Source organism: Dreissena polymorpha, chromosome 2 (genome assembly GCF_020536995.1).
Source record: "Dreissena polymorpha isolate Duluth1 chromosome 2, UMN_Dpol_1.0, whole genome shotgun sequence".
Lineage (NCBI taxonomy): Eukaryota > Metazoa > Mollusca > Bivalvia > Myida > Dreissenidae > Dreissena > Dreissena polymorpha.
This window is the reverse complement of record NC_068356.1, coordinates 61,631,302-61,657,532: the sequence shown is the minus strand read 5'-3', so window position 1 is coordinate 61,657,532 and position 26,231 is coordinate 61,631,302. Positions and strand designations below refer to the sequence as shown.

General features: G+C 35.5%; 1 protein-coding gene across 2 annotated transcripts in view; it reads right to left on the bottom strand.

The window, feature by feature from the left end:
- Positions 1–26,231, bottom strand: part of LOC127867259 (cyclin-dependent kinase-like 2) — a 70,447-nt gene that overhangs the window by 27,554 nt on the left and 16,662 nt on the right. For both annotated transcript variants that reach the window (XM_052408284.1, XM_052408285.1), the window contains exons 2-8: positions 25,810–26,011; positions 18,247–18,441; positions 14,358–14,536; positions 12,742–12,854; positions 9,641–9,780; positions 8,495–8,785; positions 6,498–7,156 (exon numbers count right to left, since the gene is read on the bottom strand). In XM_052408284.1, the coding sequence (XP_052264244.1) occupies positions 6,498–7,156; positions 8,495–8,785; positions 9,641–9,780; positions 12,742–12,854; positions 14,358–14,536; positions 18,247–18,441; positions 25,810–25,977 (1,745 nt within the window). In that variant the 5' untranslated portion in view covers positions 25,978–26,011. The remainder of the gene's footprint in view (positions 1–6,497; positions 7,157–8,494; positions 8,786–9,640; positions 9,781–12,741; positions 12,855–14,357; positions 14,537–18,246; positions 18,442–25,809; positions 26,012–26,231) is intronic.

Below are 26,231 nucleotides of genomic sequence, written 5' to 3'. Positions count from 1 at the left end.
ATGATTTGTCAGGATTGTGCGGAAAAACTTTCAATATTTCAAAATGTGCATAGAAACAAGTGATGAAATGGATTATATTTGCAAAAAATTCTAAAACGTGACATTACGTTGCAAATGGTGTCCACATCTGATTGTATTGAAGACAGCTGTAGGAATCATTTAAAGAATTTTAGGAGGTACACAAATAAATAAAACAAGACTATTGCCAAGCAATAAAAGTCCCCTACCGGCTTCACCATTGTCAGAAATTTCACCATTGTCAGAATATTTTTATTATTTTTTTCCAGAGCAACCACAATTTTTAACGTAGGAATAAAATGAAATAATGTGCATAATGTCAATATTGCCATCTATCCATGTTCCAAGTTTCATGAAAAAATATTAAGAACTTTTAAAGTTATCGCAGGGTCCAGAAAAAAACACCATTTTCAGCACTATTTCTAGTCTATTTGTTGCCATAGCAACCACAATTTTTGACGTAGAAACAAAATGAAATGACGTGCATAATGTCCATATTGCCATCTATCCATGTTCCAAGTTTCATGAACAAATATTAAGAACTTTTAAAGTTATTGCAGGATCCAGAAAAAAACACCATTTTCAGCACTATTTCTAGTCTATTTGTTGCCATAGCAACCACAATTTTTCACGTAGAAAAAAAAGAAATGACATGCATAATGTCCATATTGCCATCTATCCATGTTCCAAGTTTCATGAAAAAATATTAAGAACTTTTAAAGTCATCGCAGGATCCAGAAAAAAACACCATTTTCAGCACTATTTCTAGTCTACCCTATTTGTTGCCATAGCAACCACAATTTTTGACGTAGGAATAAAATGAAATGACGTGCGTAATGTCCATATTGCCATCTATCCATGTTCCAAGTTTCATGAAAAAATATTCAGTACTTTTAAAGTTATCGCAGGATCCAGAAAAAAACACCATTTTCAGCACTATTTCTAGTCTATTTGTTGCCATGGCAACCACACTTTTTGACGTAGGAACAAAATGAAATGACGTGCATAATGTCCATATTGCCATCTATCCATGTTCCAAGTTTCATGAAAAAATATTAAGAACTTTCAAAGTTATCGCAGGATCCAGAAAAGTGTGACGGATGGACTGACAGGCGGAGACAAAACCATAAGTCCCCTCCGGTGAAACCGGTAGGGGACTGAAAACATTGTCAATGGTGCATAGTATTATAATATTACTGCATGACATATTATGACTATCCCTATCTGCATATTAACTCTGCCTCCTTTTTTTATTCCTTAAAGCCTTTCATAAGAAACAAGACAATTTCCAAGCAATAAAAGTCCCCTACCGGCTCCACCATTGTCAGAAATTTCACCATTGTCAGAATATTTTTATTATTTGTTTCCAAAGCAACCACAATTTTTGATGTAGGAACAAAATGAAATGACGTGCATAATGTCGATAGTGCCATCCAGGGTTTTTTTTGGCCCGATTTTATAGCCGAAATTCGGCTATGTTCCCAATCCCAAAAAGTATACTTTTTTCCCAAAATGTGGCAAAAAATTCCCAATTGCCAAAAAAAAAAAAAAAAAATTTTTTTTTTTTTTTTTTAGAAAGAAGTCTTATGTGTATTTTATCTCAATTTGAATTCAATTACATCTAACAAAGTATTATATGATTTTTTTCTTTTAATTTGAATGATTATAAAGAGTTAAATCAAATTTAGTATTTCCCTAAGCAGTGGACTTTTCGTGTGGAAAAAAAGGCTAATAAATTTATTTTCCCAATTTCATGAAAATGCCGATAAAATTCCCAATTCCAAAGCCATGGGCTATCTTCCCAAAAAGTGGAAAAAAAACCCTGCCATCTATCCATGTTCAAAGTTTCATGAAAAAATATTAAGAACTTTCGAAGTTATCGCAGGATCCGGAAAAGTGTGACGGACAGACTCACAGACGGAGACAAAACCATAAGTCCCCTCCGGGGAAACCGGTAGGGGACTGTAAACATTGTCAATGGTGCATAGTATTATAATATTACTGCATGACATATTATGACTATCCCTATCCGCATATTAATTCTGCCTTCTTTTTTTATTCCTAAAAGCCTTTCATAAGAAACAAGACTATTGCCAAGCAATAAAAGTCCCCTACCGGCTTCACCATTGTCAGAAATTTCACCATTGTCAGAATATTTGTATTATTTGTTTCCATAGCAACCACATTTTTTGACGTAGGGACAAAATGAAATGACGTGCATAATGTCCATATTGCCATCTATCCATGTTTAAAGTTTCATGAAAAAATATTAAGAACTTTTTAAGTTATCGCAGGATCCAGAAAAAAACACCATTTTCAGCACTATTTCTAGTCTATTTGTTGCCATAGCAACCACAATTTTTGACGTAGAAACAAAATAAAATGACATGCATAATGTCTATATTGCCATCTATCCATGTTCCAAGTTTCATGAACAAATATTAAGAACTTTTAAAGTTATTGCAGGATCCAGAAAAAAACACCATTTTCAGCACTATTTCTAGTCTATTTGTTGCCATAGCAACCACAATTTTTGACGTAGAAACCAAAATGAAATGACGTGCATAATGTCCATATTGCCATCTATCCATGTTCCAAGTTTCATGAACAAATATTAAGAAATTTTAAAGTTATCGCAGGATCCAGAAAAAACACCGTTTTCAGCACTATTTCTAGTCTATTTGTTGCCATAGCAACCACAATTTTTCACGTAGGAAAAAAATGAAATGACATGCATAATGTCCATATTGCCATCTATCCATGTTCCAAGTTTCATGAAAAAATATTAAGAACTTTTAAAGTAATCGCAGGATCCAGAAAAGTGTGACGGATGGACTGACAGACGGAGACAAAACCATAAGTCCCCTCCGGTGAAACCGGCAGGGAACTGTAAACATTGTCAATGGTGCATAATATTATAATATTACTGCATGACATATTATGACTATCCCTATCTACATATTAATTCTGCCTTCTTTTTTTATTCCTAAAAGCCTTTCATAAGAAACAAGACTATTGCCAAGCAATAAAAGTCCCCTACCGGCTCCACCATTGTCAGAAATTTCACCATTGTCAGAATATTTTTATTATTTGTTTCCATAGCAACCACAATTTTTGACGTAGGAACAAAATAAAATGACGTGCATAATGTCGATATTGCCATCTATCCATGTTCAAAGTTTCATGAAAAAATATTAAGAACTTAAAAAGTTATCGCAGGATCCGGAAAAGTGTGACGGACGGACTCACAGACGGAGACAAAACCATAAGTCCCCTCCGGTAAAACCGGTAGGGGACTGTAAACATTGTCAATGGTGCATAGTTTTATAATATTACTGCATGACATATTATGACTATCCCTATCCGCATATTAATTCTGCCTCCTTTTCTTATTCCTAAAAGCCTTTCATAAGAAACAAGACTATTGCCAAGCAATAAAAGTCCCCTACCGGCTCCACCATTGTCAGAAATTTCACCATTGTCAGAATATTTTTATTATTTGTTTCCATAGCAACCACAATTTTTGACGTAGGAACAAAATGAAATGACGTGCATAATGTCGATATTGCCATCTATCCATGTTCAAAGTTTCATGAAAAAATATTAAGAACTTTCAAAGTTATCGCAGGATCCGGAAAAGTGTGAAGGACAGACTTACAGACGGAGACAAAACCATAAGTCCCCTCCGGTGAAACCGGTAGGGGACTGTAAACATTGTCAATGGTGCATAGTTTTATAATATTACTGCATGACATATTATGACTATCCCTATCCGCATATTAATTCTGCCTTCTTTTTTTATTCCTAAAAGCCTTTCATAAGAAACAAGACTATTGCCAAGCAATAAAAGTCCCCTACAGGCTTCACCATTGTCAGAAATTTCACCATTGTCAGAATATTTTTATTATTTGTTTCCATAGCAACCACAATTTTTGACGTAGGAGCAAAATTAAATGACGTGCATAATGTCCATATTGCCATCTATCCATGTTCAAAGTTTCATGAAAAAATATTAAGAACTTTTTAAGTTATCGCAGGATCCAGAAAAAAACAACATTTTCAGCACTATTTCTAGTCTATTTGTTGCCATAGCAACCACAATTTTTGACGTAGAAACAAAATAAAATGACATGCATAATGTCCATATTGCAATCTATCCATGTTCCAAGTTTCATGAAAAAATATTCAGAACTTTTAAAGTCATCGCAGGATCCAGAAAAAAACACCATTTTCAGCACTATTTCTAGTCTATTTGTTGCCATAGCAACCACATTTTTGACGTAGGAACAAAATGAAATGACGTGCATAATGTCCATATTGCCATCTATCCATGTTCCAAGTTTCATGAAAAAATATTCAGTACTTTTAAAGTAATCGCAGGATCCAGAAAAAAACACCATTTTCAGCACTATTTCTAGTCTATTTGTTGCCATAGCAACCACAATTTTTGACGTAGATTCAAAATGACGTGCATAATGTCCATATTGCCATCTATCCATGTTCCAAGTTTCATGAAAAAATATTAAGAACTTTCAAAGTTATCGCAGGATCCAGAAAAGTGTGACGGACGGACGGACTGACAGACGGAGACAAAACCTCCGGTGAAACCGGTAGGGGACTAAAAAAGAGTTTGTATTGTCAATAACTTTTTCGGAATGAATGTTGTATTAATATATTTATAAACTATTAACATTTAAATGTTAATGCAAATGCTAAAATGTTAACATGGAAACAATAAAATGTCTGGGATTATTTTTGCTAACAATGACATTTGAAAAGTAAGAGATTACGGATTAAATAACAAGAACGTACCAAGACCTTTTCAATACGTTCAAATGATTTTACAGAGGTAGGGTAACATGCAATGATGATTTGAAAATTTGATATCTCCATTTTGCTGATCAATTCAACCATCCGCCTATGGAACAGTGTTTTATTGCAAACAAAAGTTGTTTTTAAAGAGAAAATCTGATTCTGATTAACCAAAAAAAAGAGCGCTCTGTTAAATCAAGATAAAAAATACTTATACAGGGGCAGTCAAATGGTTAATTTAAGTGAGCCCTGCACAAATAAAACAGAGCTTGATGCATGTGTATAAAGTGTCATCGCAGATTAGCCTGTGAAGCCCGAAAAGGCTAATATTGGGACACTTTCTGCCTAAACTGGTTTTAGCTAAGAAAGGACTTCCTATAAACAAAAAAATAACATAAAATTGGAAAGTGTCGTCTCTGATAAGGATGTGCAGACTGCACAGGCTAATCTGGGATGACACTACGCACATGCATTTAGCCCCATTATCCCACAGTGAGACTTAAGTCTATGTCCTAACCAAGCCCTCTGAAGTGAGTTTCTATAAGAGAAGGGAAATCTTTACATGGATGAGAAGGAAATATGAAAACAGAGATAAAGGTAGCTAGTATTCACCTGAAGTTGCCTAAAATGATCGAAACTCTGAGAAAAGATGGAAAATATGTTGCAATGTCACAATGTGAAAAAAAGCTAATGGCTTACATTGATTGAAGATATTTGGAAGCCGGAAACTTGTGGTTCTGCGTAAACTATGTCATACATTTGGCATTAATGTTACATGTCTAGTAAAGGATTTGGGTTTTTAAACTAGCATAGCTGCATTAAGCATTAAAGTCACAATCTTGAGCTCAGTGAAGTCATTATTTGTACCACCTAAAAATTGGATGTAGAGCTATAAAACAAGCTTTTTTTAAACCAAACGTTTACTGGGGTATATACAACAATGATTAACTAGAGCTTTGTCACAGACGTGACGAATACCCCCACAGGCCGCATTGACACAGAATATTTTGCATGTTGTCTTCACAAAAAAACAGCGAACACCATGCTCAATGTTTAAAACGCACTAAGTGACCCTGTGACCTAGTTTTTAACTCAGCATCGCCCATGTCGAACTTGACCTACACATCATCTAGATGAAAACTACTTGAATAAGAGAGCGGACACCATGCTCAATGTTTAAAACGCACTAAGTGACCCCATGACCTAGTTTTTGACCTGCAATGACCCATGTTCGAACTTGGCCTAGACATCATCTAGATACAACATCTGACCAAGTTTGGTAAAGCTCGGATGAAAACTACTTGAATTAGAGAGCGGACACGATGCTCAATGTTTAAAACGCACTTAGTGACCCCGTGACCTAGTTTTTGACCTGGCATGACCCACATTCGAACTTGACCTAGACATCATCTAGATACAACATCTGACCAAGTTTGGTGAAGATCGGATGAAAACAACTTGAATTAGAGAGCAGACACTTAATACTGACCGACATACTGACCGACCAACCGACCGACGGACCGACAGACAAGCTCACTCCTATATACCCCCCTAAACTTGGTTTGTGGGGGTATAAACAGTGTACAACTAAACAGTAATACTGAGGAATGAATGAACACACAAAATTGAAGAAAAACACAAAGAAATCATCACCTTTACAAACATACCTGCTTAACGATGGAATACTTGGTGTTAAGTTGTTGCTGTTGTGCATACTATGACCAGATGGATTGATTGGCGGTATCGTTGTTGAGTCTTTGTATGAAAACATATTCTCCTTTTCCCGATCCTTCATTTCCCTCCCTTCATCACTTTTATCCGACTTTTCACGTTTTTCCCTATCTAATTTATCTAGTTTTACATCTCCCTTCTCCTTATTTATCTCAGTTTTTGACTCAGCACCTTTGCTTCTATCTAAACTACTTTCTAATTTAATTTCATTACGAACATCTGAATCTTTCTCGATTTTCTCCAACCGAGTTTTATCCCTTTCTATTTTAGCTAGTTCTCTTTCCAGTTTCTCACCAGACGTTCTATCAAGATCCATTTTCTCACTCTTTTCAAGCTTCGAGTCTGACCTGTGCAGTTTCTGAACTGACTTTTCTGTTTTTTCTGATTTCTCCGTAACTTCCTGAGATTTAGCGCCCCTTTCGGCCGGTGAGGCTTCACCATTTGTGGGATTGACACTTGACTGTTTTACTGTCTCTGCCATGGGAGTATTAGGACTGTCGATCGTTGTTGTGGGTGGGGATTTCTTGCTGACACTCTTGTCTGGGGGATCTGGAAGTTTCCGTTTGGTCTTCTCTTCTGAGCTATTTTTTGTTTCCTATAAAATGTGAGATAACTGGTGATTTTAAAGCCTTCAGTAGCTTTTATTTCAATTTTAAACACATTTAAAAAGCTGTCCATTATTTGGACATTTTAATATTGTATCAAGTAAGAAGAAATGTGTGTAAAACAGCTTTGTCTAATGTAAGTCCAGAGCAATAAACAACAGTGTCAGGAAATATTGCGTACAATTTTAATACAACCCATTATTAAATCTGTTTCACCTTCACAACAAAGCTAATATTGTCAATCAAATAATACAAGTTGCATGGAGATTGGCTAGGCCAAAAGGTCTGTTTCCGGTGGCCCGACCGTGTCTCCCGAATCGGCGCCAACCCTCAACTTTTTATTGGGGTTGCCAAAAAAAAAATTTTTTTGTTAATTTTCATTGATTTCGGTTCATTTTGCATAACTTTCCGCTTTCATTTCCATTCAAGTTACCGAAAGACCAAAAAAATAAATATACAAAAATCCGTACCTACTGACCCTGTTTTTTTTCCCAAGGAGACCAGAAACGGAACTTTTTTTTTTTTTGGCCCTAACATGTAGCCTCTTGAGATTCACAAGCTTTGTCAAGTTTTCACTAAAGCCACATAACAAAATCTGTGGCTGCCATGTTTTTGTAACCGACCAAATTTTGTGGAAATAACATGGATACAAATGTTTTGAACTATTTTAATGTTGACTTGGTGAGAAATGTGACTTCTTGAGTGGTCAGAAGGTTTTTCTTCAATATGAAATGATGACCATCTTTTTGTATCCATATGACCCAGTATAGAACTCAGTTTTGATATGATTAACACAACACGCATTCTGACCGAACTTCCTTAAGTTTAGACAATAACTATGACCTCAGAGAGTTCACACGACAAATGCTTACTTGGTATGATGAATGACAGACGACAGACAGCAGCAATCTCAAAATCTCAACACATGAGAATATTAAGTTTACAAGAGCACCGCATAACGGGTGGCAACTCTCTGCTACGGGTGCAGTTTTGAATAAATGAAAGCCTATAAGATTTTTTTTTTTTTTTTAGAGGTCACAGTGTCCTTGACCTTTCACCTAGTGACCCAAAAATGGGTGTGGCGTGTAGAACTCATCAAGTTGCATCTACATATGAAGTTTCAAAGTTGTAGGTGGAAGCACTTTGATTTTAGAGCAAAATGTCAAGGATTTAGCACGATGCGGACGGCGGACGACACGACAAGCTGGCTATGACAATACCGGAGCTAAAAATCAATTTGGTATTTCAAAACCTAGTTGTCAGTGGTGGATTAAAGACATTCATATAATAATAATTAATACATGAACTGTTACTACAATAATTCTTACTTTATTGCTGTCTACCTTTGATGGAGATGCTTTATTTAGATCGTCCACTTTCTTCATTAACGGCTGTTTCTTTTTCTTCTTCACTGCAGGCTTATTATTAGCTGTTTCCCCTCCTTCCTCCTCTTTATCGTTAACTATCGATTGCAGCATCGCATTTTTTTCCTGCTCTTTCACTAGCTTCGCTTTCAAATCGTGGGTGAATTTCTGAGCAAAGCCATCTCTTACGAAAAATTCGTGCTTAAGTAGTTCGGAGCAGATGGGTCTGTCATCTGGATCTAGTCTCAAACACACCTGCAAGGAAGCATTAACCCATTTTTGCCTAGTGGACTCTCCCATTCTTCTAAATTGGATCAATTTATTTCCAAAATTAGGGATGTCTTGTATATTTATTTCTATATTCATTTAAGCAAACAGCACAGATCCTGATGAGACGCCACATCATGCGGCGTCTCATCTGGGTCTACGCTGTTTGCCAAGGCCTTTTTCTTGACGCTAGGCATAAATGGGTTAACCATTTACCACTTAGATACATATTTTCACACATGTGTAGACCCTCAGAAAGTTCAATTTTATTAAAGACCTTTTCTTACTAGATTCAAGTTTTAAAGGTTTCATTTCCAACCCTTGGATACTGATGAGCAGAAAACAGCATAAAACCTAAATAGACTGCGAGTTGCTCGCAGGCTGTTCTGGTTTTATGCTGGTTGCAAAAGCCATTTTCACTTTGCTTCTTATGAGCTTAAGGGTTTAAATAACATATTATGTGTTATGAGCCACGCTCAAGGAATACGACAAAATGCAAATGCAGTCTGCACAGGCTAATCAGGGCTGACACTTTACATTTCAAGTTTGTTTTTGCTTTGTGGTTTATAGACAAAAAGAGCTAGCAATCTAGCTAAGACTCTAATCTAAATAATACACATTATTTCTTATTCCACATCAATTATTGAAAACCTTTTTTAATTTGTTAAGTGAAAGTTCAGCGAAAACCTGAAAGATGAGCAGTTAGACAAAAAATGAGTTTTCAACTGAAAGATAAAGAAAGATTAGGTCAAACATGAGCAATTAGGTAAAAAATGAGTGCTTAAGTTAAATATTAGCAATTAGGTGAAAGATGGGCGATGAAACTAAGTTTAAGTTCTTTACCTTTATCAGTGCTAGTGAATATGGCGATATTCGAGGAAACTTTTTCTCCAGAGGGGTTGTTTCACGGACTTCGGGTAATCTCATGCCAACAAAGAGTGGGTTTCTCAAAAACACTTCCTTGTGTCGAGCTGTTAAATTGCCTATAATCAAAATAGGTGAATATAGGATTGAACCATAAAAAAGAAAACAATGCCTGAAATAAATTTCTATATTAATTATCTTGGACATAAGGAATGTTAAATTTGGAAGAACATTGATTGAACATCAAATTTGAGATAAGTGATTTTTTGTGTGTGCAAGTACTAAATGCCACTAAATCTCCGTGGCCTAGTGGATATGGTGTCTGCCTCACGACCGGGAGGTCACGGGTTTGATCCCTACAGTTGAAGTGTTCTCTAGATCTTCCCCATAGACACCAAGTATTGGTTCTAGGCCCTGCAAATGGACTCGAGAGTGTTTCAAATAAGCCTTAAGCTTACTATGCAATAGAGCTCAAATAAATAAGTTTAAACTAGGAATGGCAACGAATACCGATTTTGGTATTCGAATATTCGGTCATCCTTCCGAACGAATATTCGGATATTCGGTCAACATCTGTTGGAAAAAGTCAACTTTGTTTACCGTACCATTACTGCATGAATTCTACTTTTGTTTTTACCGGAAGTGACTAAATATTGACACAGCGTTGCCGTCGCTAATTCGAAGCTGATTTTGTTGATTACTTTTTAGTGATAAAATTGAATGACAAAAACTGTTTTTAAACTATTAATATTGTACATCAACAATAGAACGAGAAACATTATATTACATGACGACAAAATAATTACATGACAAAAAAGAACTTAAAAGAATTATGTACATAGCCACAACACGCTTTGAACCTGTTTAAAGGGGCCTTTTCACAGATTTTGGCATTTTTTTAACTTATTCATTAAATGCTTGATATTGATAAATGTAAACATTGGATCGTAAAAGCCCCAGTAAAAAAACAAGAAAAAAATTTAAAAAAGGAAAAGAACATTGCCCGGAGCAGGTTTTGAACCAGTGACCCATGGAGTCCTGCCAGAGTCCTGAAGTAAAAACGCTTTAGCCTACTGAGCTATTCCGCCGAGTACACATTCTTGACGTATTTTATACCTCATATAAGCAATCTTCGTAGTTTCACAAAATTTAACGACAAAAACAGAACTCTCCAAATTATTCAATCGTGTCGCGTTGCAACGCTTTATAATTTTTAGGTTTTAAAATCGTCAAAAGATGCATATAATGGCTATATTAGAGCATGGTTAATGTTCAGTATTACTGTTTCCTCTCAAATATCATAACTAAAACGAAAACTTACGAATCTGAAACAACTTTTTTCAATTTTGTCAATTTACCAAAGCGTGAAAAGATCCCTTTAACAGACTAAACAGTCAGTCTTTTAAAGTTGCCACGTTTAAAAGTCACTTGGATCGGCGACTTCTTATCGGATGATGTCGTGAAATACTTCCAAGCAGCGGATGGCGTAGGTGGCATTTTGCTTGGACAGAGATTTACTTTATGCGTGTAGCAATTATAATATTTTTAATTAAATGAGGGCGAACTACCAAAAACATTTCTTTAAGTATAATACCTGATTGAATATTGAGTAATTAATTAAAGTGTGGACCATACGATACGCAAATACTCATTAGAGGTTGAGTAAATTATTTTCTTAAAGCTTTTTTGATTGGACAACGTGATTATAACCATACGATCATTTTTGTTTTTCACACCGAGTCGGCACTTCCTTTACTCATTTAATCTTTGATCATTTTAAATGTAATTCGAGTTATTATATCAAGACGGGTCGGTGTTTTGATTGCCGACGCGATTTGCACCTATCATAATTTTGACACAAAGTGTCTGTCTTTGTTAGGCAATTAGCGGGATTTATGACCGGTATAATGTCATCACCATAGCGACGCATTATCGCGCGTAGCAGGAATAAACATTATGACACGAGGAACATTTTTTTTTAAATGTTTGAAGCAAATTTCACGAATACAAAGTCTTTGAAATTACTCGATTTTTTTATTTTTTCTTCCGAATATTCGATTCGGAAAACTGTATCCGAATATTCGGTCCGGGACCGAATATTCGGATATTCGGATATTCGGTGACATCCCTAGTTTAAACTAATACCACACAAAGAATTAAGATGGGAGATATTTAATGTGTTTGCACCAAAACGTGTCTTCCAGCAACAAATTCCACTTTAAAATCATCAATAAAAAGTTTATTTACCTTTTATCAATACAATAATATATATAACTGTCTTTTGAAGGCTTCAAGACATACATTTTTGCTTTCTATTGATAAAGATTTAAAAAATGAATTCCACTAACTCATCAATAAAGAAAAGAAGTTCAAGAGTTCAATGCTTCAACTGCAGTAATCAATTGATATCTAAAGACTGTGATCTAAATTGGCAATAAAAGAAGAACTTCCCATTTATGTACAGCTGCTGTATTATTCTTTAAGTCAAATTAATTTGTTAAGTTCATATGTACTCAGAGATCATTTTAAAAAATGGGTTAGTAGGACAAATATATTTATTAATGGAACATGCAAACAAAATAAACCAACACAATTATGTAACAGACTCAAAATATTCTACCATTTGATGGTTATGGACAAAATGTGACATTCAAGGAACAAATTGAATGAATCTGATACCTGAAAGTCATGCCTTGGAGTAATGTTACAAATGTTGTTGACAATCAAAGTCAACTGAATGATGCTTTCCTGGTTTACTGTGGGGGATGCGATACTAGCAGTGGCTTTTGAGGGCTTATTTCAAGCCATAAGTTCCTTAAAAAGTACATAAGTTAAACTATGAACACATTCCCCCCCCCCCCCCCCTCCCCCATAATGACCCTCAAATTTATCTCTTAATGTATAGACTAAGCTTGACTACTAATACTGTTTGACTAATGCGCGACACAAAAATGTGATGCATTAAAGGACAGAAAAGCGAAAAAGACACATAGACAAGGGAACAACTATATCCCCCCCCCATAAAGTGGGGTCATAATACGACATTAGGGGGGGTAAAAAAAAATTGACTTGTTACATACCAAAGACTTTTACGATCTGATAGAGCTGGTCGATATCTGAGTCCCCTGGAAACAGTGGCTCCCCAGTCAGCATCTCCACCAGCAGACATCCCACTGCCCAGATATCCACCGCCCTGGAAATCGAAAAACAATTGTTTGGAAATTGTAACACACTAGTTTGATTTGCATTTAGATCAAAAAAGATACATAAAGTAATGTGTGCTCCAGGTAACAACAAAATAACAAATGTGAAAAACTACTCTTTGTAACAGACATCACAGCCATGTTCAAGGGCACATGAATAACTACAGAAATAGTGGATCATGCAAGTAAAAATATTTAATATTATCCTGTCACATGCCTTTAAATCAGCCCGATAACCAGGTAACTTAATATCCCAAAAGATATTAGGCTAGATGACCATGTGACCTCGAATATCCGTCAGTTGCTGTCCTCGCATGCGCACGCCTGTACTATTTTCTTTTTATAAAATATACTTGTTTTCAATTAAAAAAATTACAACATACGTGTAAAGTACTGTTTGTTTTAAAAATTAATTACTTTAACATCATAATTTTGTCTTTGTGTATTGAACTAATAACGATTGACTTGATTTCTGTGTTATTTAACAAGACGGAAGCTAGCCTTAGCATTTTGCATGACGTGACGTCACAATGTTTTTGCTGCGGCGTGTTTTTTCCCATATTAAATATTTAAACACAAAATACTGGAAAACTATATTTTTAGAAACATTTCAACGAATGTTGTAAATGTGACAGGATAAATAGAATAATAGGTTTAATATGCACTTTGACTGGCACTAATTCTTAAATAATTCATCCTATAGCTAATTTAATTGCACATTCATGATCTGAAGTTCTGATGAATAAGACATTCACACCAGTGCATTGTTAAATAGCCGAGAAATTTAATGACAATATATTTGAGCCTTGCTCTGTGAAAAGGGGGTTTAATGCATGTGCGTAAAGTGCAATCTGCACAGGCTAATCAGAGACAACATTTTCCGCTTTAATGTTATATTTTGTTTACAGAGAGTCTATTCATAGCAAAAATCACGTTTAGGCGGAAATTGTTGTCCCTGATTAGCCTGTGCAAACTGCACAAGCTAATCTGGCATGACACTTTACTCACATGCATTGAATCCCTTTATCAAAGAGCATGGCCCATTTGTAATTTGGGTTTGACACTGATGAAATATATCAAATTTAAAGGATCTAAAAAATATGTTAACACTATTCTATATACATGTAATGATATGATATATTAACACAATATGATAAACTATGTATAAATACTCTAAATCATGGGACCTTTCTTGTACTTTTGTTGCTAAGTTACCAACTTTAAAATCATAAGCAAGTCTCTTCTTACTAAAAATCCATCATGGGCATAAAGTGCCGTCCCTGATTAGCCTGTTGGGCATAAAGTGCCGTCCCTGATTAGCCTGTGAAAGAGTGGATGGGCTAATCTTGGACGACACTTAACTCACGCGCATAAAGCCCCATTTTCCCAGAGCACAGATAATAAAGATGTTTTTCAACTTGTTTCAAGCACACAAACCCACTGATACACCCACAATATACAATTCAACAGCTTTCTTCAACCCTTCAACTTACTTTCCATATTTTGTGTCACCAACCAGAAGTTCTGGGGCTCGGTACCAGCGGGTGGCGACGTAGTCTGTGTAAATCTCGCCAGGCTGAGCCAGAGTGCGCGCGAATCCGAAATCACACAACTTTACCACTCCGTTTTTGCTCACGAGTATGTTCTCGGGCTTTATATCTCGATGGATTATCTGAAAGCAATTAATTTGTCATTGAGAATTATTGACAATAAACATGAAATTGTCACTTAATGTATCTGATATAATTGTATTTGCCGTTCAATATAATTGTGAAATGTATTCTTAATATATATTGAGAAATATGTATAAATATACTTGAAATTGTGACAAATGGAAAGTGTTAGTAATTTAGTTTGAGTCCTTATCAATAGGTATATTATTGAAGATTTAAATCAAAGCTTCATTAAATCGAAACTTGACAATAAAACAATTTTCAAATCAATACAAATCCGAAAATAAACGTGTTTATTCTTCTTCACAGGTATTCTGTAAATACCACAAGATGACTACACAACAAAGGCAATCATTAATTAAATCTGTGTGTAGATAATATCTTATGACGCTCTGTTTTATAATGCATTAATCAGGCCAGAGTCAATGGTAGATCAGCCATTCAATAACCCACGATTCATGTTCATTGTACCCAAGCCAACTGCTAGACAAAACACACAGATACTTACGCATCTAAAATTCATAATCAATGTAAATATAGATTTTCTGAAGAAATTTTAGTTCTTTTTTTTAGTTTTATGTTTATTTTAGCTTTTGATTAACTTTGAGGCAAACAACCGCACTACATCTACTCTACTGCAGAATTATGGCAAGGGAACAGTTGAGTCCAGACTCAATTAACTTGCAGTTTGTGTATATACATGTATGATACAATATTTTATCATGTAGACTTTTTATTCATAAATGGGAAAGTTTAACCTTTTAAATATTCTCTATAATCAAACATTAAAGCAATCTCCTATAATTATAGTTTCTTCTGTGATCCAGTACCAGTATCTATTCTAGACCACCTGATTGCGCAATTCCACTATTCGGTCAAAGCTTCAGCACATTATCAGCTTGTTTGTGAGAAAATTCACGCGCTCTTTATAATTTAATTTATCTTTAAAGCTGCTGAATTCCGCTCTGCGTATCTTGACAAGAACACTTGAAGTTAAAGGCAATTTAACACTCTGACATGCAGGTGTTTTTTTAAAAGAATTTTCTTTCAAAAGGACAATTTTGTTAATAAAATAATAAGAAATTTTTTAAGAAAATCGTGGTATGCAACTCGTGAATGTTTACCACATAAGTTAGCTGACTTTGTACGCAATGTAGAAGAAGAGAAGAACCAGTCAGTAATTTGTTTTAATTTTTTTTTTAGTTATTTAGTCAAGTAAGGGCAATACTATGGAAAGTGCTGTTGTATTTAACAGCAGGCAGTTTGCAATATTTGTTAATTTAAAACAATATATTATTAAAACTTAAACATATAAAAATGGTATTTTATAATTCCCCCTCTGTTTCTGACCCCCCCCCCCCCCTCCTATTTTTCAAATTAATGGGGAATTTCACTCCTACTATGTGATTTATAGACACTGCACTGTGTCTAAAGTTGAAAAACGGTTTGTTGAGAAAAACTGTACAACATTCAACAAATTTTCGTATCATACAAATCAATACATACATTCGCCATTCATTAGGTTTTTTTTTGCAGTCTTATGCAAAAGCATGTTCAGCTATTTTAAATAATACATTAAACTGCTCTCGTAATATTGTTCTGAAGTTAAAAGGCGAAAAACGCGTCCAATATCATGCATACTTGGAATATGTTTTTGTCCTTAGGTTCTTCTTTTGTCAAAAGCCAGTTATGTTATCTTCTTGAAGTATAATGATAACAGACAGATAATAAGAGTAATTCAGTCCATTATTTACATTCACACTTGTTATTGACATGCACACACGAATGCATGTTTTCAAATATAACAAGCAAAATGGTCTTAAAAATGAAAAGTATTTCAATTGAAGAGACTGATAAACGCATTTATTTTTGGACAACATTTCTTTTCAATAGAGGCAATTACAGTCAATAAGAGATCTAGATAAATAATATTTTTAATTGTTTGTTATATATCGACTATAAGATAAGTGATTTATGTTTTAATTTTCTTTGTAAACACTGTTTACAGAAATTATGATAACAGAATTCAATATGAAAAAATCTCATTAAAAAAGCAGATTTTTCAGGAAGGTTTCTGAATGGCCCAGTTTATAATTATATTTATTTCTTTAACGACTCAAATTATGATTTGTGGGATAACCAGACAAAGTTCAAACTGTTCAAATTAGAGCTTTGTCACAGACGTGAAGAATACCCCCACATGCAGCATTGACACAGAATATTTTGCATGTTAACTTAAAAAAAAACAGCGGACACCATGATCAATGTTTTAAATGCACTTAGTGACCCCTTGACCTAGTTTTTGACCCGGCATGATCCAATATGTTCGAACTTGACCTACATATCATCTAGATACAATTTCTGACCAAGTGTGGTGAAGATCGGATGAAAACTACTTGAATTAGAGAGCGGACACCATGCTGAATGTGTAAAACATACTAAGTGTCCCCATGACCTAGTTTTTGGCCCAGACAACATATGTTGCTCAAGGTTTAAAACGCACTGAGTGACCCTGTGACCAAATTTTTGACCCGGCATGACCCATATTCAAACTTGACCTAGGCATCATCTAGATACAACTTCTGACCAAGTTTGGTGAAGATCGGATGAAAAGTACTTGAATTAGAGAGCGGACACCACGCTCAATGTTTAAAACGCACTAAGTGACCCCGTGACCTAGTTTTTGACCTGCCATGACTAATGTTCGAACTTGGCTTAGACATCATCTAGTTACAACTTCTGACCAAGTTTGGTGAAGCACGGATGAAAACTACTTGAATTAGATAGGGAACACCATGCTCAATGTTTAAAACGCACAAGTGACCCCGTGACCTAGTTTCTAACCCAACATGACACATATTCGAACTCAACCTAGACATCATCTAGATATAACATCTGACCAAGTTTGGTGAAGATTGGATGAAAACAACTTGAATAAGACAGCGGACACTTAATACGGACCGACAGACAGACCGACCAACAAGTTCACTCCTATATACCCCCCTAAACTTTGTTTGTGGGGGTATAATTAGTTTTTTCAAATTGAACTGGTGCCAGAGCTTTTCCTTATTAGGCATATAAAAAGGATTCTGGTATGTTATGCTGGTTGTAAATACACACAGGCCTCTAAAATCTGCAAGCTGTTGGCAATCCATATCAATGGTGTTGTCAGACACTAAAGACTATGTTAATGCCATGTGGGGCTACTTTTCAGGGAGTTAAAGCAGTAAACACCATCACTGTGACCTTTAAAATGACATTAATCAATAATGTAAGGGGGCGGGGCATTAATGAATTACCTGATAGTTAACAGAAGGAGACAGAAAAATATCATGCATTTAACTGCTATTCAGGCAAAATGAATGCTCTTTGAATAAGGCTTAGTTAGCTAGCTGGGAGTGATTAAGTTGCCCTCTCTTAGCCAACCCTGGGAATTAATAAAGATTTTTTGTTACTAGCCTGCACTGAAGTTTTACTAGGGAATTTCCAACGCTGAACTATCTCTTATACTGCTATATATGTCCAAGATATCTTAACACTAATACTGTCACCAATTTAAATGTTTAACACACACTGACATACGTATCAAAAATATAACAACACTCATACTGGCTTAAAAGTCCAAGCTATAATAATACTCAACATAATGTAAAACACGCTGTATGCTGGTGACAATCACACCACTTTTATTAACAAATGGCAGACTTACATTATTCAAATGGCAGAACTCGATGCCTTTCAGGACTTGCCAAAGAATCTTCCGACATGTTGTTTCGTCAAGACCGTTGGGACATTTTTCAAGCTCATCAAGAACTGTGTGATCAACAAACTCGAACACCAGATAAAGGCGCTTCTTACGTCTAAACACTTCCAGCAAGTTAACAAGATTGTCGTGACGCAGTTGCTGCAATGAAATGTCAACATGTTAGTTATACAGAGAAAGGTACAGTGATTTTTTTTTAGCCCAATTGGGAAAAGTACTGGTACCAGTCCAATTGAGAAAATTGTGTGCGATAAACCCTGAAACTGGGAAAATTTGTGTTGTGAAGTCTTCTATTAGGAAATTGGTGTATTCCATTTTTTTTTGCTCCCAAATACTTGAAAACTTATAATTAAATGTTGTCAAGTTGTCAATATTATATTTATTTGGTTGAAGCCATAGAGCTGCATAGGGACACTAACTAAATGTTGCATTTAATTGATATTTTATTACAAACCTTCATTTGGGAATTTTTTAACAGCAATTGGGAAATTGTAGGTTTTTTTTCTAATTGGGAAAGTTCCATTTTCCGCTATGTTTTAAAGAAGGAAAAAATTTTGCTCGGGTATGTACAGCAATGATTGTAGACATTCTTTAGCTTAACTTTGACAGTATTAACTGTAACTAGGCATTGAAAAATCCACTTGTTCGCTTAAAGGTCCGTGAATAAGTTTAATAAATTCTTGTTTGGCCAGTTAAGTACTTTTTACCTGCTAGACCATAAGAAACCTACACAAGTTACCAAACAAACGAAAAACTATACACCATGCAAGAAACTGCTCGTTCTGCCATGTTGATGATGTCATATGCAGCTGTGCAGAATGCACACAATTGGTTGATGACTTGTGCTTCTTTGAATCTAATTGATTATTACAGTATTTATACAGTGAAATAGTCTTTGTCTTTAAGTCTAATAGATTATTGCTGCAGTACCATTCAATTTACATTTCTATGAAGAGTTGAAATTCATTTGGGTAAGATTGTATAAATCAACATAATGTTGACATAGTTGGTATAAATATTAATGTATGTGAATGATTCATGATCAACAGAGTAGCCAAAACATTCCTTCATCATTTGTCAATTAAGCATTTTCTGTGTGTTATCATTTGATAAAGTCATGAAAGTTTAAGTTGAAAATAAAAGGTCCTGGTTGCGTATTATGAGAAATATTGTTTTCCGGTACTAACAAATGCAGGGCAAGCAGATTAAAATCTAGTGAATTGTCAGGTGTAATCACCATGCAGGGATTTTTTCAATGCCGGTGTAATAATGGGCCAATGAAAATCTAAGTCCATGAATTCTGTAACTTCCATTTGTCAACAAGTGTAGTCTTTGTTTAAGCCTAAGCATGAGAACTTTGCGAACTTTAGGCTGGTTAACAAATATAAAGTAAAAAGCATGACATATTTGAAATACTGTGAAACCATTATTATTCGTCAGACATTAATTTTCGCCTTTTTCGTCCTTCGACCGATGGACGAATTCAAGATCCTAACGAACAATCATGTCCCATATTTGAAACAAATAAGACTGAATTACCGTAGGCACGAGGCATTTAAATCCAGCGTAATCCACGCATATACACAGGGCTCGAAATTAACACTCGCACACTCGCAAAATGCGAGAAAAAAAGATTGCAAGGTAAGTTATAAGCCACTAGTATTTTTTGCAAGTAAAGAAATAGTGAAAAAAACGAGTTATATTGCTTAATGCGTTCAACGGCATGAACGCTAAACCGTAGGTCAATTTTTTGAACGTCTGAATACCCATATGCGGAAGCGCGCACCTTGTTTGTTGACTGGTATACTTATAATACAGATACACAGATGGTATTGATACAAAGAACATGAAACAGTCGACTATTCACACTCAAGTTAAATCCGGTTTTGACACAAAGGGGTGTTCATTATACAGTGTACTGACAACTGACATTTCCTGTAAAATGCGAATGCAATAAGGCTGCATCGAATGCGTCGACTTCGTTTAGGTATAATAGTGTTGATTAGCAATAATTGTTAACAACTTTATTACCCATTGTGTGTATTGTGTTTTTCAGGGGTGTTGCAGATTATACAGCCTACACGCGGCGAATCCGGATTAAAGACAATACTATTAAACGCAATTGAAATATGACGATGTGTGATCAACACCTGACTGAAATATAATCTGCGCTTTGTTACAAATTAATAAAGAACATTTTGATTTGTGTTTGGTTGTTTGGTTTTAACTGCATCTACTATTTTTGTACATATACATAAAAACCCGTACCTTTGTTGTTTTTTTAACAAAAACATTTGTTTTTATAGATTTAATACTGTTGTTTATCAATAAATGCAGCGTTCCATTCAGAAAAAAAACCACTTAACAAACTAGATCCTCTTTCGTATCATAGAACAAGTTTGATAACTGCATTGACCAAATTTTAATGAAACTAAGGTCATTCAGACTAAATACCATACTCATGAAAAATGCACAAATGTTAATCTTGTTTTTTTTGTGAAAATGAAATTTATTTAGCGAACACGAAACAAACAACAGCATACAATAGTGTTTAGCACATCAAAACATGTTCAGTTACACACATGTGCTTGTTTAAACGAGTCCAGCTTTCTTGAAGCCTGCAGTGATCAAATCCCTGCGTCCTTCCATCTTGGAATGTGTGGAGATCAGCCATTCCGCGTGTATTGGCTCCAGCGTTGACGTTTTCATGTCTACGTTTGCCAAAGTGGTGACGTCACCATCCTTGTCACCAAGCATTTTGGCCACCTGGTTGCTATACCAGTCGTGGAAGCATCCTTTAAGGCTCTGTTTGTACTCGAATTTCACGCTGAGGTCGAGAGGCTGAAGGCGATCTGTGCACGAAGCTGGAACAAACAACGGAGTGATGTTGTTGTCTTTAAGCTTTTTCAAAAGCGCTGGGCTCTGATGTGCCTTGAAAATGTCAAACAATGCGATGGCTCGCTGATTGCATTGTGACAATGGCAGGGAGTCCCGAACACTGGACACGTACGGTAGAATGATCTTGTCCACGTACCGCAGCATGCTGTCTTCCGTGCTCCAATGAGTCTCGGTGAATGTCCAGTCCCGATAAAGGTAAGATTGTTATCAGTTTGACCGTGATAGTAATGGAAAAAGACTAATTGGCAATTGGCTTCGTTGTTTAAAACACTCGTTAACGATTATTCAGTCCCACTTATCCGCTCATCATAACAAAGAACGTGTCAATGACATAAAATAATAAGGGACAGTTACTATCACCTAAAATAACAGACTTGTTAATTGGCATATGCCAAACAAGGCCCACCTCCTGCAAGTGACTACCAAGTGTCACCTCTCTTTCCCCAGCACGATTTTTTCACAACTGCGTATAACATGTATTACAAACAAATCGGACGCTTTTTTTTTTTTCAAAACCAGAAATGGACGAATTTAAGAGCTCACGAAATAGTCATTTTTATGAAAAGGACGAAATTTTGTGCTGACGAAAATAAATGGTTTCACAGTATACGGCTATTAAACACACATTAAAAATGCATATTTAAATTTTCATGTACCTATAAAACAACTTCTCACAATGAACAAAATATGACCAATGAATTTTATTATATACCCGAAAAAAATGACCATGTAAACAAAGTCTTCTATAGTAATACTTTGTCAAAAATGTTCTTGTGTATTAGCTTTCAGTACATAAAATACAATGTTTATTGTTTAAAGTTAAGTCAATTCATTTTGAAGAAGCACATTCGCATGTTTTCCCTACTTTAACCCATTAAAATATTCATTAATATTAAGAGTGTTTTAAACAATATTTCAAAAAATGAATAACTACTTGATTAAAAGCATTATTGATGTACCATTAACACACACATATTAAGACTAATGGCCTAGTTTGAAAGAGAAAAATGAAATAATCAGGGATTAAGCATTTGCCTTTCATATGTAATCATGTCAGCAAAGATTAACTCAAGATTAACACTCAAACAAAAGGACACTTAATAAAAATCCATTATTTCACAATTTGTTTTTGTTAACACATGTTTGGTATAAACTACATTCTTTTTAGAAGTTAATAAAATATGCATTAAAGATATTATTAATTCTCTTAATCTGAAATGTATTGTACCTAAACTAAAAACACGTCTTAATTGTAAATGTCTCAGTATACCATAATTCATTCAGTCTGTACTACTAGGACCTAGATTTTAAAGTTGTCAGAGTGGATTAATGTAAAATTATAAAACAACTTAGTTAAATAATATTGCTGTTGCCTTAACCAGGTCTCTTATTTGGAATTAATAACACAGTATTTACATTTTCTCTAGATTTATTTCCACCAATTAAAACAAAAATCGTAACAATTGACATCGGTGCCCCATTTGGTTAAATACTAATCAAAAGCATAGCACACATAGATGGATCAAAAGGTTCAAACCTCTTAATTAAAGCATCCACTTTTCTAATAGCCCAAACATCTTCACCATTAATACCATTTGGACCATTTTAATATATAACACATCAACATTAAAAAAAAACGCCTTTACTTAAAGCACTGGTATGGCGAATTTTAACCGTTTATGGTGAAAACATTAATTCCATGACACATGATGCATTACAAAACAAATCAGAAAATTGTCAGTAAGACAAACAAGAGCACCGCATAACGGGTGCCACGCTCGGCTACGAAAGCTTGTCACAAATTTTTTTTTTTTTTTTTAGGGGTCACAGTGACCTTGACCTTTGACCTAGTGACCCAAAATGGGTGTGGCGTGTAGAACTCATCAAGCTGCATCTACATATGAAGTTTCAAAGTTGTAGGTGGAAGCACTTTGATTTTAGAGGCAATGTTAAGGTTTTTGTTTAAGTTTTATATTAGAGGTCACAGTGACCTTGACCTTTGACCTAGTGATCCAAAAATGGGTGTGGCATGTAGAACTCATCAAGGTGCAACTACATATGAAGTTTCAAAGTTGTAGGTGGAAGCACTTTGATTTTAGAGCCTATGTTAAAGTTTGATATTAGAGGTCACAGTCACCTTGACCTTTAACCTAGTGACCCCAAAATGGGTGTGGCGTGTAGAACTCATTAAGGTGCATCTACATATGAAGTTTCAAAGTTGTAGGTGGAAGCACTTTGATTTTAGAGCCAATGTTAAGGTTTTAGCACCACGCCTACGGCAAACTGCGGACAAGCTGGCTATGACAATAGCTCAAGTTTTCTCCGAAAACAGCCTCGCTAATAAAAAGATATTCGGGAATGTAAGACACAATGTCAAATTGTAACAAGAGTTCCGCGGTCGGAGATGACCGCATTGAAGCCGGATTTTTTATTTAAATGACAGGAAAGTACCTTTCGTGTTTTTGTCAATGCAATACTTAAATTACTGAAATATTGTTCAAAGGTCAAAATGAAATGTAAGTACTTTTCAAGGCATGAGCAAACCTTGTGTTATGTTTTGAATGCATGCATATACATGAACAACAATAACATTTAAGGTCACAAATATGAACTTGAATTGACATTTAACATTTTTACCTACCAAAGTTATAAGAACTTTAACATTTTTACATTCAAGGTCACAGTGACCTTGACCTTAGAATTAATGACCTTGAAATGACCAGTGGTCATCTAAGTGTGCTTGCAAACCTTCATGTCAAGTTTGAAGACTCTATGTCCAAGCATACCAAAGTTATAACAATTTTAACATTTTAACATTTAAGGTCACAGTGACCTTGACCTTCAAATGAATGACATTGAAATGACCAGTGGTTATCTTCTAGTACTGGCCAATCTTTATTTCAAGTTTGAAGACTCTAGGTACAAGCATACCAAAGTTATAACATGAAATAAGAACTTTAACATTTTTACATTCAAGGTCACAGTGACCTTGACCTTCAAATGAATGACCTTGAAATGTCCAGTGGTTACTTACTAGTTCTGGCCAACCTTCATGTCAAGTTTCAAGACTCTAGGTCCAAGCATACCAAAGTTATAACAACTTTAACATTTTTACATTCAAGGTCACAGTGACCTTGACCTTCAAATGAATGACCTTGAAATGTCCAGTGGTTACTTACTAGTTCTGGCCAACCTTCATGTCAAGTTTCAAGACTCTAGGTCCAAGCATACCAAAGTTATAACAACTTTAACATTTTTATATTGAAGGTCACAGTGACCTTCACCTTCAAATGAATGACCTTGAAATGACCAGTGGTCATCTGTTAATCCTGGCCAACCTTCATGTCAAGTTTGAAGACTCTAGGTCCAAGCATACCAAAGTTATACCATGAAATAAGAACTTTAACATTTTTACATTCAAGGTCACAGTGACCTTGACCTTCAAATGAATGACCTTGAAATGACCAGTGGCTACTAACTAGTTATGGCCAACCTTCATGTCAAGTTTCAAGACTCTAGGTCCAAGCATACCAAAGTTATAACAACTTTAACATTTTTTATATTGAAGGTCACAGTGACCTTGACCTTCAAATGAATGACCTTGAAATGACCAGTGGTCATCTGTTAATCCTGGCCAACCTTCATGTCAAGTTTGAAGACTCTAGGTCCAAGCATACCAAAGTTATACCATGAAATAAGAACTTTAACATTTTCGAGCACGCCGCCACCCCGCCCGCCCGCCCGCCCGCCCGCCCCCCCGCCCGCCCGACAACATCAATCTATAAGCCGAGATTTTTTCGAAAAAAATCCGGCTAAAAAAATATTCACAAGTAATAAGCATGAATGTCTGAAAAGATTTCAACCAAGATTTCAATTTAATAAAACACTGTGACAGGCCATTCTTATGTCTCGCCGAGCCTGCACTCACCTTTCTTATCAAGGATTATTTTAATTGCTTTATATTTTCATTTTTCTATTAAACACAATAAACACAATGCCCCCTATTGCGCCGCTTAGAAATAAAATTTCAATATATCATTTGGTAGGTTTAGAAATTATCTCGCTTTTAAAGCTTACTTCCCTTGGATTGTATTTTTTGACTTTTGACGGATGACCTTGACCTCGACCTTTCACCACTCAAAATGTTCAGCTTCATGAGATACACACGCATGCCTAATATCAAGTTGCTATCTTCAATATTGCAAAAGTTATGGCCAATGTTAAAGTTTTCGGACGGACGGACAGACTGACGGACAGTTCAACTGCTATATGCCACCCTACTGGGGGCATAAAAATGCAATATCAAGATATAAAAACACGAAAATATTGAATAATCAAGGATTAACGAAGATTTAGACCTTATATAACATTGTGTCATTAATAGGCCATTATGATTTCTTGCGGAGTCAGTACTCATCTAATCAAGAGTTGACAACCACTCACATTGAGCAACACTCATCAAATCAAGGGTTAACAGACACTAACTTTGAGCAACACTCATCTAATCAATGGTTAACAACTACTTACTTTCAGCAAGATGTGTCCAATCAAGGGTTAAAAACCACTCACTTTGAGCAACATGTCTCTAATCAAGGGTTTACAACCACTCACTTTAAGCATGCGCACTTCGCGCAGGGCGATCTTCTTCACCATCTTGTCATCCTCACTCTCGAGGAACTTCTTGATGGCGACGAGTTGGCCCGTCTCCTTGTGGCGACACTTGAGCACCATCCCATAGCTGCCCTCCCCCACAAGGCCCTGGTTCTCGTACTTCTCCATGGCAACGAGGCTTAGTGGCAGACGTGTGCTTCACCTGGAACATACATTACGTGTCAGACAAAAAATATTAATTCTTTGTTCATTTATGTTCAATGTGTTCATTATATGTTAAATATTCAAGAACAACATTAAATGGCTATTAAAAAGTGTTTAAATTATTTAAAAATACATCTTTAACATCATTAACATCAACCACAAATTGCGTTGGTAGACCAGCCCAAATTTGTATTTCCCACTAAAATATCAAAATGTAC